This window comes from Rhopilema esculentum, chromosome 4, assembly GCF_057945365.1.
Source record: "Rhopilema esculentum isolate cy_ngs chromosome 4, ASM5794536v1, whole genome shotgun sequence".
Classification (NCBI taxonomy): Eukaryota; Metazoa; Cnidaria; class Scyphozoa; order Rhizostomeae; family Rhizostomatidae; genus Rhopilema; species Rhopilema esculentum.
In genome coordinates this window covers 2,434,560-2,447,307 of record NC_142818.1, presented here as the reverse complement: position 1 = coordinate 2,447,307, position 12,748 = coordinate 2,434,560, and the positions used below count along the sequence as shown (strand labels likewise).

The following is a 12,748-nucleotide window of genomic DNA, read 5'->3' as shown; positions in this document are numbered from 1 at the left end:
CCCATTTTCCATATTTGTGAGAGCTTCAATTTTTTTAAAGACACCTTTGTGACATATTTGTGTCAATGACTGTAGGACTTGTTCCGGTTTTTCCAAACACTAAGCTTAGACGAAACGCTTTCAACCTGCCTGAATTTTTTAAATTCTAAATAATGACTGGATTAGTTTTGTTAAAACCCTTTATTTGAATCCTCTCTCTTCTTCTAGTCAAGATAACTCTACCATTGTGACAAATAACGCTGGCACTGGTGCTACTGGAGGTACGAATGCGATTCGCTTGCAACTCGGCATGTTCACCATTTCTCCAGCGAGTGGGGTCGTCTTGCCTGGAGGGAGCATACAGATCAATGTCGACATGTTCTCTGAATTGTCATCCGTATGCGAGGAGGTTAGTATCCCTCATTTGGTCAAAGCTTTCTTTACCGTGATATTTAGGGAAACGCCTGTCATCTAGATGTAGAGGATTTTTTCGACAAAATGTGTTAAATAGTAAGATATATAGTAAGATATAGAATTAAGGAACATAGGAAACAAAATTGACAGCTAGTGATGCTAGAGTTTAGAATATATACTTTGGTATTACCCTTGCAGTTAATGATCGATTGGATCCATTCAGAGAAAATTTAAATTGCCTCTTTCAGCATTTGTGCTTTTAGATAGCAGACTTAAATGAAGTTGGTTAGTGGCAACCAAGGATCAAGAGCAGATTAAATGACATCATCTAGACCAGACAAATGCTTTTTTGTTTGATCTTTCTCTTTGATGTTTGTTATTAAGTAGAAGTGTTGAATTTTGAAGTGTTGAAGTGTTGAAGTTGAGCAGCTAATGATGAAAATTTCTTTTTGATTTCGTGCAGCAACGAGTCAAGTTTGCTTTAATTTTGTTTTAGGAAATTGCAATCGACATATCTGAAAGATCTCCTCTTGATTGCCCGGGAGGAATTGAGTACAAATTGATGGGGGAAACATGTCTGCCGAGTATTTGCACGCTTCAGCAGAATGTTGCATCAATATTTGAAGAGCATAGAATCGTAAGCAATTTGAACGTCTTCAGGTACCATTCTCAAGATCTAGAGCCTGGATCTGGTGTTTATGGTGAAGAAGAAAACAAGCTTGTTTTTTACAATGTTATTGTTGGTCACAAAGCGAAAGCCAGGATTAAAATATCAAACCCAAATAAGGTATGCCTTATCTAATATGAATACTTTATCTAATTATGAATCTTAATTGTGTATTTATGCCAATTTTTTCTGTACGTTTTCAGTTATTACACGGATGCAATAATATATTCATTTTAGCACTGCATTACTTTGACATCTCGAAAAAATCTTTGTTACGATTAACTTGAATAGATTTTTCTTCAATAGCGTTCATCAAAAGTAGCGAATATTTCAAAAACATTTTTAAGGAAAGCTTCTTCTCTTCACCTTCAGGAACCGTCTACTATCATGTGTAGCACCTATTCCAATCATCCTTGTTTTGTCTTTCGCTACACAGACCTGTCTTAGAGCTTCGAAATAAAAGCTTAAATATTCTTCACTAGATGTCACAGATTAAGGCTTGTTGTTCTCAAGCTATGCCATCTTTGCAGGTCGTTTGTGACGTAGTATTCTCAGTGAAGCCAATCTCAAATAAGCCTGCTGCTCGATGGACTGATGTTTATGACGTTGAGCCTCAAAGAGCCGCCATTCAGCCACACAGCTTTTCTTACGTAACGATCACGTTTCACCCACCCTCTATGCAGGTAAGTGTTTTACTGATTGTGAACTCTATGTTTACGAAAATTTTCTCTAATCCTGCAATGGCTTATGTGCGTAATATAATGGGATGGAAATAAAAGTTCATTTTTTTATCATATCCCAGCTGCATTTTTCTTTTGTTTTGTGCTTCCAACAAATTTTATTTTACTGATACACGGAAGGGGATTTCTGTTGTCGAAGGATGGTCTGTCTTACAGCGCTGCTCAAAGTAATGTCTCCTCCATGAATGAGGATAGCATACTATTATATTCCTTCTACAGATGTGTTGTGTTGACTAACCCTTAGAGTTTCAGAAAATTTTCTTTACAGAATTAGAAAATCGAAAATACATATGCACATTTGTTAGAATAGAGTTTTTTGTGAGTTGCGTGTAAGATCGTTTGAAATTAGAATGTACGACTTAGCGTCTTCTCTTTGCAGAGCTACTCCGCCTTGTTTGAGGCTGCTGTTGACGGACTCCCAACCGCCATTGCCAAAGGTCGTAATCTGTTATTCGACATACAGGGTGACGGAAATCTTCCAAGAGTTTCTGTAATCAGGCCAACATCAGTTACCAAGAAAGGCAGCCCTCTTTTGTTGTTTAATCGGCTGCTGACAAATAGAAGCCAGACATTGCCCATGGTTTTGAAGAATGAGGGAACATTACCGTGCAGAGTTAACATCACTTTGATTGACCCTGAGTGTTGCTATACCGTTATGAAGGAAATTAAAGCTGTGAGTATAGAGGAAAGTAATGGGATGCCTTAATAGCATATCAATGCAAATACGTTTCTTTTTGTCAACGAAACCAGATCTTAGTTCTTTGATTTCCTAATCGTCTGTCTGAGTTTAATACTCTTTTCTATAAAGGCCTTCCTAAACTTCTGCATTAAAACATTGGGAATTTTCATAAAGTGCCTTTGGATATTTGAAGTCAGTAATTATTTTCTCAAATGCATAGAAATATTATGGTGTAGAGTGTTTCAATGTTTGCCCATATCATCCAACCCAAGTCTCCTTTCAATAAAAATTTTCTTCCAAGATTATTTCTCGATTTTTCAGTAGCTAAGCCTCTGAATATCTGGTAATTCTTATCATTCGATTCTTTAAAGCCGTTTATTAATAGAAAGAACTGTTTTGCGTTGCGTAAGGACTTAAAATTTTCAAAGCCAAAATACCTAATTTTGCATGCAAAGGCATGCAACTAAAGGAATGTTTTTAAAACCTGTAAATTACTTTCAGTCGGAAGAAATACCTGGAGAGTTTGAAAATGCAGAGGATCAGTTGAAGACTGTTTTGGAATGTACTTCTTCCAAACCTGTAATGACATCCCTGGATTTCAACGTTGAAGATGTAATGAAGTTTTTGGTTGAGTTCACGCCAAGCGAAACGAGAAAGATAGCCGCAGAAATGAAACTGTCCGTTGTTGATAACCCATTTGAAGACACGTCCATCCAGTTGCTTGGTGAGGGCTTTGAAGAAGAGGTCACTATTGACAACATACACGGAGGAAACGAGGTTGTTCCTTTAGCCGATATTGAGGATGAGAATTATGCTGGTAGGTATAAACGATGTTTCTAATAACGTTGCAGTAAATGTGAAATTTAGCTGGAATGTTTTTATAAAGCAGATTGCCAGAATTAACTTTGATACTGCTCCTTCGACCAGGAGATAAAAAGGATATGAGGTGAAGTCATTGCGAGCAAATCTAGAATAATATCTTTGTGTTGCAAACAAATTTTATATTTCAAAATAGCACGAAATAGTGAAAGAGCACACAATCACTTTTTGGTTGTATTTTGAAACTTTTTTGTTAGCATAATCTGAGTTACAATTTTGGTTGACCTACCAAAATACTAGATTTCAGTTGCAAATTCAATTTGTTTACAGATGATTATCCCCAACAGTTTTCTTCTTGAAACCTGTAATAATGTTGAAAGAATCTCTATTGTCAATTGCTTCACCCTATCTTTGCATCACCCTGCATCATTCCATCAAAGTGTATTGGTCCCCCCTAGTCTATGTTGTACCTACCAAAGACACTCTTCATCCTGTCATCTACTTTTTTAGTTCCAAGAAACAACGTGATCGATTTTGGGGACTGCGCTATCAATACACCGAGCTATCAATCCTTCACGCTGACCAACCATTCAGAAAGCGATGTTGTCCGCTTCACGTGGGACCCTCCTCCACAGCTAACTTTCTCACCAAAGATAGCCCACTTATTGCCTAATTGTGCCAAAGATATCAAAGTGACGTTTCTTACAGCTGAGCCAATCAAAATGGAATCAAATGTCATATCCTGCAATATTGCTAAAATACAACTGGCAAAGAAAGCTGCAAAGGTATTTGTATCTATGTTCTTTGTAAGACTTTTGATTTTGGCAGCACTATATGTGGGTAAGAATGCATTGATTACCTATTTGATGACGTATATATGACGTCATGGCTTTAATGGCTACACAACCCTTTACTATATTGTTTGATTCGGTTTGTGACTACATGGTCTATAGTTTTTGAATGATATGCCAGTTGATGACATAGTATTTTCGTATTTCAAGGCTGGAGGCTGGGATGATCGAATGAAAACCGTGAAATGGGTTGATGTGAAGATTGATGGTGGTGATCAGAAGCCTGATGATGAAAACAAGCAAGTGAAAATGGCAGTTGATGCTGTAGCACCCCCAAGACCAGCTAAACACAAGGTCATTGAAACGGAGCCTGAGCCACCATATACGTTGATCACTGGGACTACATCTGAAATACAACTCGTTTTGAATGCTGTCGCCGATTATGCAAAATATGAGCTGAACATGAGCAAAATATTCTTCAAGGACACGCTTATGTTCCAAACAAGATTGTACAGGTGGGAATTAGTAGCAGTATCGCTTGCGAGTTCATGCTGTTTCAGTTGTTGCACTTTTGAGATTTTTGTCATTATGCAAGATTTATAAACAGAGGTTGACCTATGTTTGAAGAGCTTTTTGTCTCGAAAGTTGTTTAAAGACAACTAAATCTAAAGCGTATACTTTTATTTAATTTCGTTGGAGGATATAAGAAAGGCACTAAATGTTATCAATGCCTATGAATTTGTGCTGATTGATTTGTGAAAGTCTGTTCTGTGCCCAGCTGGCATAGAGGACCTGCCTTAGTTTAGATCACAAGTTCCTCTAGCGCTACTTCAGTTTTCTAAGATTACTGAGAAAACCCATTTGTAATCGTCTGAAAGGAATATTAACATATAGCTTCCGAGAAGAGACTCAAGTCTACGACTTATCATTAGAATACTTCTTGTGTACACCAAAATATCAGATAAAACCAAAACATCGTTCCAAACAACGGTCGTTCCATTGCCATTAGTTTGATTCTTGATGGGAGATACCTCTGTATACCAGTTTGATCTTGAAGTTTCTTTTTGTCATCATCTCTTTTTGCGTATCACATTTCCTATTCAAAGTTTTCATATGTGCATAAATCACATTTCTTAATATGTTTTCAAAGTACAGTGTCAGCTTCAATTAGTAGTTGTGTGCTAATTCAGACGTAATGTTCTCTCTTTAGCTTTAAAATGAAGAATAATGGCGATGTGCAGCTCGACTACAACTGGGAACTTGAACCAGGATGGACAAAAGAGCCAACAGAAATCGTCCAGCCCCAATCAGAAGAACGAAATGTACCTCCACCCACCATACCCACAGCCCCTGTGAAATCTGCCAAGGGAAGTCGTGACAGCTCAAAATCCCCAAAACAGCCAGTCGCTGCACCATCTGCTAAGTCTGATGGTCGACCCATATCAAGAGTTGCCGGCAGCTCCACAGAGCAGAGCACCCCTTTGGCAAGTGATGCTCGTGCTGCTAGCAGGATGGCTTCTGCTGCGGACGGTCGCCCTGCTACTGCTATGGCCCTGGCCTACGAAGCTGGCAGTGTCTTTGATGAGCCAATTGGGAGTGATGCCTTGCCATTTACGATTGAGCCAGTGACTGGAAGCATAAAACCTCAAGAAGAGGCGACGTTCACTGTGAGATTCTCGCCGTTGGATACCAAGATATATGGAGGCACTCTTTTTGCAAAGTGAGCCGAGTTAAATTGTTAGATTGCAAGACAGGCATAGCTTTTCTGTGTCCTAAAAAACTAACTTTGAAATCTAGGCATCAGATAATACATATACATATACAATGTATCTGATCTCATTCAACATATCGAGAAAATAGTTTCCCTAATTGTTTTTGTATAATAGTTTTTTGCAACCTAATCATTGTAGTCTTCCATCTTGAATATACCGTAAATGGTTTTTCTCGGAAATCTTCTGTTTGCAGTTTCTTATTTTTTTGTCAATTTCAGGCCTTCTTTGAGGTTCGTATTCGTCTGTCTTCTTCTTTTCTTTAATTAGTTGTTTCTTTGAGTTTCCTCCCGCTGATTTACTGTTAAAGGGATTTTTCAGCAAAACTCATTTATTAAGTAGAATAGTAATTTTATATCATAAATATTATATTCCTTTGATTGGATATTAACTAGGCTCCAGCTAGGTTTCTGCTCTTGCATTTTCGAAAACCTTAGTCTTGTTTCTTCAGGAATAGGTCTGTCCATATCCGAATCAAATATTTTTATAAAAGCGTAATACTTTTGGATTTCTTCCTTGCAGTATTCCAAACCTCGAACTTGGTGCAACTCCTCCGGTACTTTTGCTCTATGGTCGAAGCATGTTGCCATGGTGCCATTTTGAGATCGAGGAGTCGAACTACATCACAACGAGGCGCAATCCTGAGCTTAAAGGACCCGGTGGGTCACCGCCTGGCTGCACGTTGGATCCCAATACAAAAGTTATCGAGTTCGCTTCTTGTGGCATAAAGACAAAAGCTACAAGGTACGATTTGGATCTGATCCTATTTTTAACGGAATTTTTGATGGAACTCGATATATTTGCTTAGTATATGTAATGTGGTTTTCATTTCCAAATCATGGTATTTAGACTTTATGTCTACAATATTTTATTCTGACCCAGGTTCCTATTTTCCATCTGGAATTCCTTTATCTCGAACTCTCATTTCATAGGCAGAATTTTCCCATCCCCGCTCCTCTACAGATTGGCAACTCAGCCCATGTTTTCTCGAACAATCGCTACTTCCAGTAAGGTGTACTCAATTTTTAGAGTTTTGTTCTAATAAACCTGTTGAAAAGGTTATAACTTTTGCAAACAGGCGCTTCTTCATAATGAACCCAACCAACACCACTTACACATTCTCGTGGACCAACGAAGATGCTTCCGATCCAAGCAAACAGCTTTCGAATACACTCTTCAGTTGTCTAACACCAAAAGGAACAATCGAATCAGGAAAGAAGTTCGAAGTTGTCTTTGAATATATGCCAGACTCAAACGAGCTACAGGAATCTTTCTGGAGATTCTACATCCATGAACAAAATGTTTCTGTGTTGTTTTTACTTGTTGGCATGGCTACAGACCCTGCAATCTCATTGGACAAGTCACATCTTAATTTCAAGGAACTTTTGATAGGTTGGTTTTCTTTTTTCATTGATCTCAAGTGTCCATTTTCGATAGATCTTAGATTTTTCTATGACATTAAAAAAAGTTTGCGTTTGTCTAAGAACTTTAAGCATTAAATTTTCTGGGCTTTCGTCTTTATTAAAAAGAGCCTCAATATTTTTCAGGAAGTGTGTATCATTCTCAAAACATTTTATTTGTTAATATTTCATTCGTCATGCATCTCTTGTTTTGTTAATAAAAATCTCCGATCCGTATCAGGGTCATATTTGATCGACAACACACTTTCTAACTGCCTCATACAGCCTACTTTTTCTACCTATCAAAAAATCATTTATTTATTTCGTTGTTTCTAATACAATGTACCATACAGGTCATAGAGGAGTGCGCACTTTCAACATAATGAACGATGAAGAGAAAGCTTTCCAGTTCAGCTTTGTTAAAGAATCTTTGTTTGCACCTGGACGAATAGCCTGCCTCAGGGTCACTCCGATGGCTGGTACAATCCAGGCTAAATCCAAGTGCGTCAATAGAAATATTGCTTGTTGTGCCTACATTCTTAATCCGTTCATGTAATGTTTGAATCTCTTACACCCTGTGATCTTGATTATTTGTTTTCTGGATATAAGTATATGTTGAATAATTGTTTTTAGCTTTCACAATATGCTTAGCTTATTTAAGGTCATGTGATGTTTATTTTGACATTCGAAAAAAACACTTGGAGAATTGAACAGCAAGAAATTTACAGTAATGTAATTTGAACACATTTTTAGAAGCAAAGTCCCACTGAATTTTGAAACCTACTGAAATACAATAACAAGCAAATTTTGGCTATTTAGGTTGCCCGTGACTGTTGAGTTTACACCTGAAATTGCACAAGAAGTCAACTTCAATCTCATCTGTAAAGTGAAGAAGAAGACCGTACCACTTGCAGTAAACATCAAAGCTGAAGGATTTGACGTTGATTGCAAACTAATCTGTGAAGATTCGCAAGGCAAAAAAGTCAATCTGTTCTCTTCTGGGATGAATCTTATCAGCCTCAAAGAGGTAAGTTAAAGGCTTTTTTTGAGCTTGGCTGTGAGATTTTTAAAAATTGGAAAGGGAGGGACAATTCTCTAGATACAATTTCAGTCACATCCCATTAAATCGAACTTTCGAGGAGGAAGAGAGACCTTCATAGAGATTTTTAATAAGTTTTTTGCTGTCTTTTTATACCGGGCAAGTATATTCTTCATGATCCCGCTTTCCTTGTTTGTGAGCTTTCATGTAGTCAAGGGTTTGGCACCTTCTTTACCAATCCTTAGTCATTGCACCTTATATTTCAAACTAAGGAAGCTGGCTCTTCAGATTTGTTTTCTACAGATTTCCATTTCCTTTTCTTTAAGATTAATATGTTTCAAGTAATTTTGAAATGCTATCCATGGTAAAAGCCTTGCAAAATTACCTTTAGTTTTATTCAAAAAGAAATCGAAATATCGTTTTTCTTCTCTTGTAGGTCGAAGTGAATGAAAAGGTTGTTCGTCAGCTGTTCATTGAAAATTCTGGGAAATTTAACATTGATTTCAGCTGGGAGTTAACGCAGCCACAGAAGCCAAAAGGAATGAAGGATGCATGGTCTAAAGACAATCCACCAGTTTCTATTGTACCTGATAGTGGCAATGTACAGAGTAATAACAGGAGAAGATGCCAGTTGTCATTTTGCCCTCCTCGCTCTATGGTTCTTGAGGGTTGTCACTTGATTTTGAAGGTAGGAGCTTTTGTCAAGCACGTCCTGATTGTTTCTGAAGCTGAAAAAGGCTTATGTCCTTCAGTATTATTTATGTGCTCTGTTTATCGAAAGTGATTGCAAAAAACACTTTAAAAAGATATTTCGGTTTTTAGAAATATTTCCTACACCGTAAGACCGAGTGTTTGTGAGTCATTTGAATAAAGTGCTTTTATACAGCTTTCAAATCCCGGGCCTATCTAGAAATCCACCCAGAGTTAGTCACAGCCTATCAGCTACTTGATGAGAAAGTCTTGAAGTCGGGGAGTTTAGATCGAATTGAGACATGTGCTTTTTCAAATACGAAAGTTCTTACACTTTTTTATTTCATGAATCGTTTCTAATTACAGATCGCAAACGGGCCTCAGTATCACTTGGAAATAGCCGGCAGTGGAACGACACCATCATTAAACTTCTCTTTCGAAGCTCACGACTTTGGACCGTGTTTTATACACAGGCCAGGTCTACCTGTTCCAAGAAGAACTCTTGCGATTGAGAACAGAGATATCAAGGAAGTCGGGTAAAGCGCTTTGGTTCTTGTACCTTTGTCCCCAACAAAGTAATTTTGCATCGACGTACCTTGAGCCTTTTGTAACCCATTATTTTCGTCTTATTAATTTGCTATTAAGCAACGGCTAATAACGAATTCATCATTGTCTTTCTTCATTTTGTAGAATTGAATGCCTGTTTAAAGATACAACCATCTTTGAAGTTGTAGCGGAACCAGGGATAATTCCCCCAGGTGGAAAGTTTGAATCGGAGATCCTTTTCTATCCCCGAGAGATGAAGAAATACCATTCGAGAATACCTTTTGAGATTAATGGCCTCTCCACGCTGCACGTAGATGTTAGTGGTCATGGAACCGATATGAAGGTAAGATTTTCACCTCTTTGTTTAATCCCCTCTTTACAGGTTTGTTAGGGTAGGGGAAACCTGGAGCAAGGGCCCACCTCCCCTTTAGAAGATTAATTTCACTTTTCAAAGCTTTGCACTATCCCGCATTCACGGCCCCTGTTTTTATCTCTTAATGTTAAAAATTTAATAAGATTACAATGGTATTCACTGTCCTCTACGGATTTTTTTTAATTTTCCCTACATTGTCATTTCATTCAGGTTGAAGTTGTGAACCCAATGGATAAAAAAATCAACCTTGGTGCTATAAGAATTGGACAGAATTCTAGCCGTGCTGTTAAAGTGGTAAATAATAGCTTGGCCTCCATCGATTTTGCTGTGGCCATTACACCGTCATCTCAAGAACTGCAGCAATCGAACATTTTATCCATAGCACCACTTTCCACCATACATCTGGACCCTCAAGAAACAACAGAGATTTTGCTGAACTTTGTACCGAAAGGAAGAATACCTCAGTTTTCAGAAGAAGTAAGCATAACGAATACATTATCTTTCCAATGCTCATTCAGTTAGGTATCTTTCAGTCGAGAACTCAAACTTGAAAAAGATTTGCAGAAGGCTGTTCCGGAAAGCTTCCAACAGCAGAAAACTATCCTCTCCAGACATAATATCAAGGGACATTGGACTATTACTAACAACGATGGTGGACAGAAACTGTTGGTATCAACTTGTTCTTGGAAAGTCGCCAAAGAGCGAGTGGTATTTTGTAGTGGAAATTGTAGTGGTTATTTTAAGACATTTTAGGAGGTAAACCGACAGATTTTCTGCAAAGGCCTCAGGATGTTACTTTGGCAACCACAATTCGAAAAGCAAGTGAAAGCCATCCATTTTTAGTTCATTCTTTTTCCTGCCCTGAATCTACCAGAGTTTATTGCCAGAATTTATATATAACCGTCTTTACTCACTGATAAATGTCTACACTCGTTTTCAAAGGAAGCAGTGAAGTATGTGGTTTTAGAAGGATTATGACCATGCCTTTAATGTATTGGTATATCAAAGCAATTTCAAGTCCCCCCGTAGAAAGTTAGATTACGTATCATCCGTCTTAACGTTTCTATCCAAGGTTATTCTTGAATGCGCTGGCATATCTCAGCCTCTGTTTGTCGTCACCGGATCTTGCCATGGCCTGGAAGTGAGACTAGACAGTGACGCTATCCCTTTCGGCAGCGTAACAATTGGAAGCAGCAGCTCAAGGAAGTTGATCATGTATAACACTGGAGACATTGGTGCTGCATTTTGCTGGAACGGGGACAAGTTCAAACCCGACTTTACAATTACGCCGGTTAAAGGTTACATTGCTGCTGGCATGGAGGTCACCTTTGATATTACATTTACTCCAACTGCAGTGAACCAAGACATTCGCTATGACGTAAGTAAAATCGCTCTACTCCGAATTATGCAAAATCACAGTGTTGTTGTGATTTTGCATGATTTGTTGATAACAATCGCCGGCCGTACATTGAGCCCTTCAAAGGCAAACGGCAGATACTTACCTAAGCCATCTATCAACTACTGGCCAATCAATAAACGTGTGAGTGGCATTACGCGAATTTATTGGCTAATTTTGATTGACAAATAGGTTAGAAATATTCTGTATCGGTAAATGGTCTTTGAAAAATCACTTACGCTGATGTTACTTTCGATTTATCTAGATCTTACAGGTTTTGAGCACAGGATTACATTTCTGCATATCTGTTTGCATGTTCTTATAATTGTCCGTAGCTAAATGGAGAGTTGTATTTATGCAGGGCCTGCGTTGTGCAATCGAGGGTGGACGACCATTGAAGTTGGTATTGACAGGAAGCTGTGTGTCTCAGCTGCCAATGAAAGAGGTATCTCAAATTAAAAAACACCATCTTATATTTTACCCTTGAATTATAAAAATCCATGACAATTCTTCTTAGATGTACTTTTTAAATATATTTAAGTTGTCTGTATTTCCTTTTAGGTGATCCACTTCCAGTCACACGTGAGAAACCGTGATGTCAAGAACTTAATGATTCACAATAAAACCAATCAGCTGTGGTTGCTAAAACCCGTCATTGACGGAGAGTACTGGAGTGGACCAGACACGATCAGCATAGAGCCTCAACAAGGAAAAAATTATGAGATAGTTTATCGTCCATTGACCATGACTTTGGAGAACAAAAAGCATACGGTGAGGAGTCACTTAGATTTTATATGCAAAATATGTCAAAACTAGCTCTTACCGTGATCACGTTTTGGTCTCTCGTGGTTTAGAATTCAACATAGCCTCTGGGTAGTGATAAGAACCTCGTGTAAAGGTCTCTTGGGGTCTTAAATCTTCTATTGAAAGCCTCTGGGAATGTAAACGATCTTCCCCAAACGTCTTTTCATTCATTTGAGAATCATTGCAGATATCTATATCTTACACAAATGGCTATGAATTTTTTAAACGATTTTCATCACTCGCAGCCATAATTGCTTGACGTTTACCTTTTCCAGGGAACTATATTCTTTGCACTGCCAGATGGAAGTGGTCTTCTTTACAATCTTACTGGCTCCGCCGATGCTCCAAAGCCCATAAGCAATATCCAGAGGGACGTGCCCTGCAAGATGCCGTATACCGAAGTGTTACAAGTTTCGAATTGGCTCAGAAAACCACAGAGGTAGCAACTTTATTTCTAGCTCAACAAATAATGCTTTGTTCGTCTTCTGTGAATTTGGTTATATAAACTTGTTGTGCTGTTTGTATGCACATGTGTAGTAACCTAATTGACTATGCGCAGGAGCATTACTTTATGTGACCCATGTTTATATAGTTTCAGATTACAGTTGACAGTATTACAGTTATGTGTGTAGGCCGTTTGAA

General features: G+C 38.1%; 1 protein-coding gene across 1 annotated transcript in view; it reads left to right on the top strand.

The window, feature by feature from the left end:
- LOC135691241 (axonemal central pair apparatus protein HYDIN) overlaps nucleotides 1–12,748 on the top strand; it is a 59,494-nt gene that overhangs the window by 39,075 nt on the left and 7,671 nt on the right. The window contains exons 58-77 of the mRNA XM_065209052.2: nucleotides 208–388; nucleotides 890–1,180; nucleotides 1,591–1,743; nucleotides 2,180–2,473; nucleotides 2,981–3,296; nucleotides 3,809–4,083; nucleotides 4,300–4,604; nucleotides 5,300–5,809; nucleotides 6,381–6,602; nucleotides 6,937–7,250; nucleotides 7,612–7,759; nucleotides 8,078–8,285; nucleotides 8,734–8,985; nucleotides 9,354–9,523; nucleotides 9,678–9,876; nucleotides 10,117–10,383; nucleotides 10,979–11,284; nucleotides 11,664–11,747; nucleotides 11,864–12,073; nucleotides 12,382–12,545. Of these exons, the coding sequence (XP_065065124.2) occupies nucleotides 208–388; nucleotides 890–1,180; nucleotides 1,591–1,743; nucleotides 2,180–2,473; nucleotides 2,981–3,296; nucleotides 3,809–4,083; nucleotides 4,300–4,604; nucleotides 5,300–5,809; nucleotides 6,381–6,602; nucleotides 6,937–7,250; nucleotides 7,612–7,759; nucleotides 8,078–8,285; nucleotides 8,734–8,985; nucleotides 9,354–9,523; nucleotides 9,678–9,876; nucleotides 10,117–10,383; nucleotides 10,979–11,284; nucleotides 11,664–11,747; nucleotides 11,864–12,073; nucleotides 12,382–12,545 (4,869 nt within the window). The remainder of the gene's footprint in view (nucleotides 1–207; nucleotides 389–889; nucleotides 1,181–1,590; nucleotides 1,744–2,179; nucleotides 2,474–2,980; nucleotides 3,297–3,808; nucleotides 4,084–4,299; nucleotides 4,605–5,299; nucleotides 5,810–6,380; nucleotides 6,603–6,936; nucleotides 7,251–7,611; nucleotides 7,760–8,077; nucleotides 8,286–8,733; nucleotides 8,986–9,353; nucleotides 9,524–9,677; nucleotides 9,877–10,116; nucleotides 10,384–10,978; nucleotides 11,285–11,663; nucleotides 11,748–11,863; nucleotides 12,074–12,381; nucleotides 12,546–12,748) is intronic.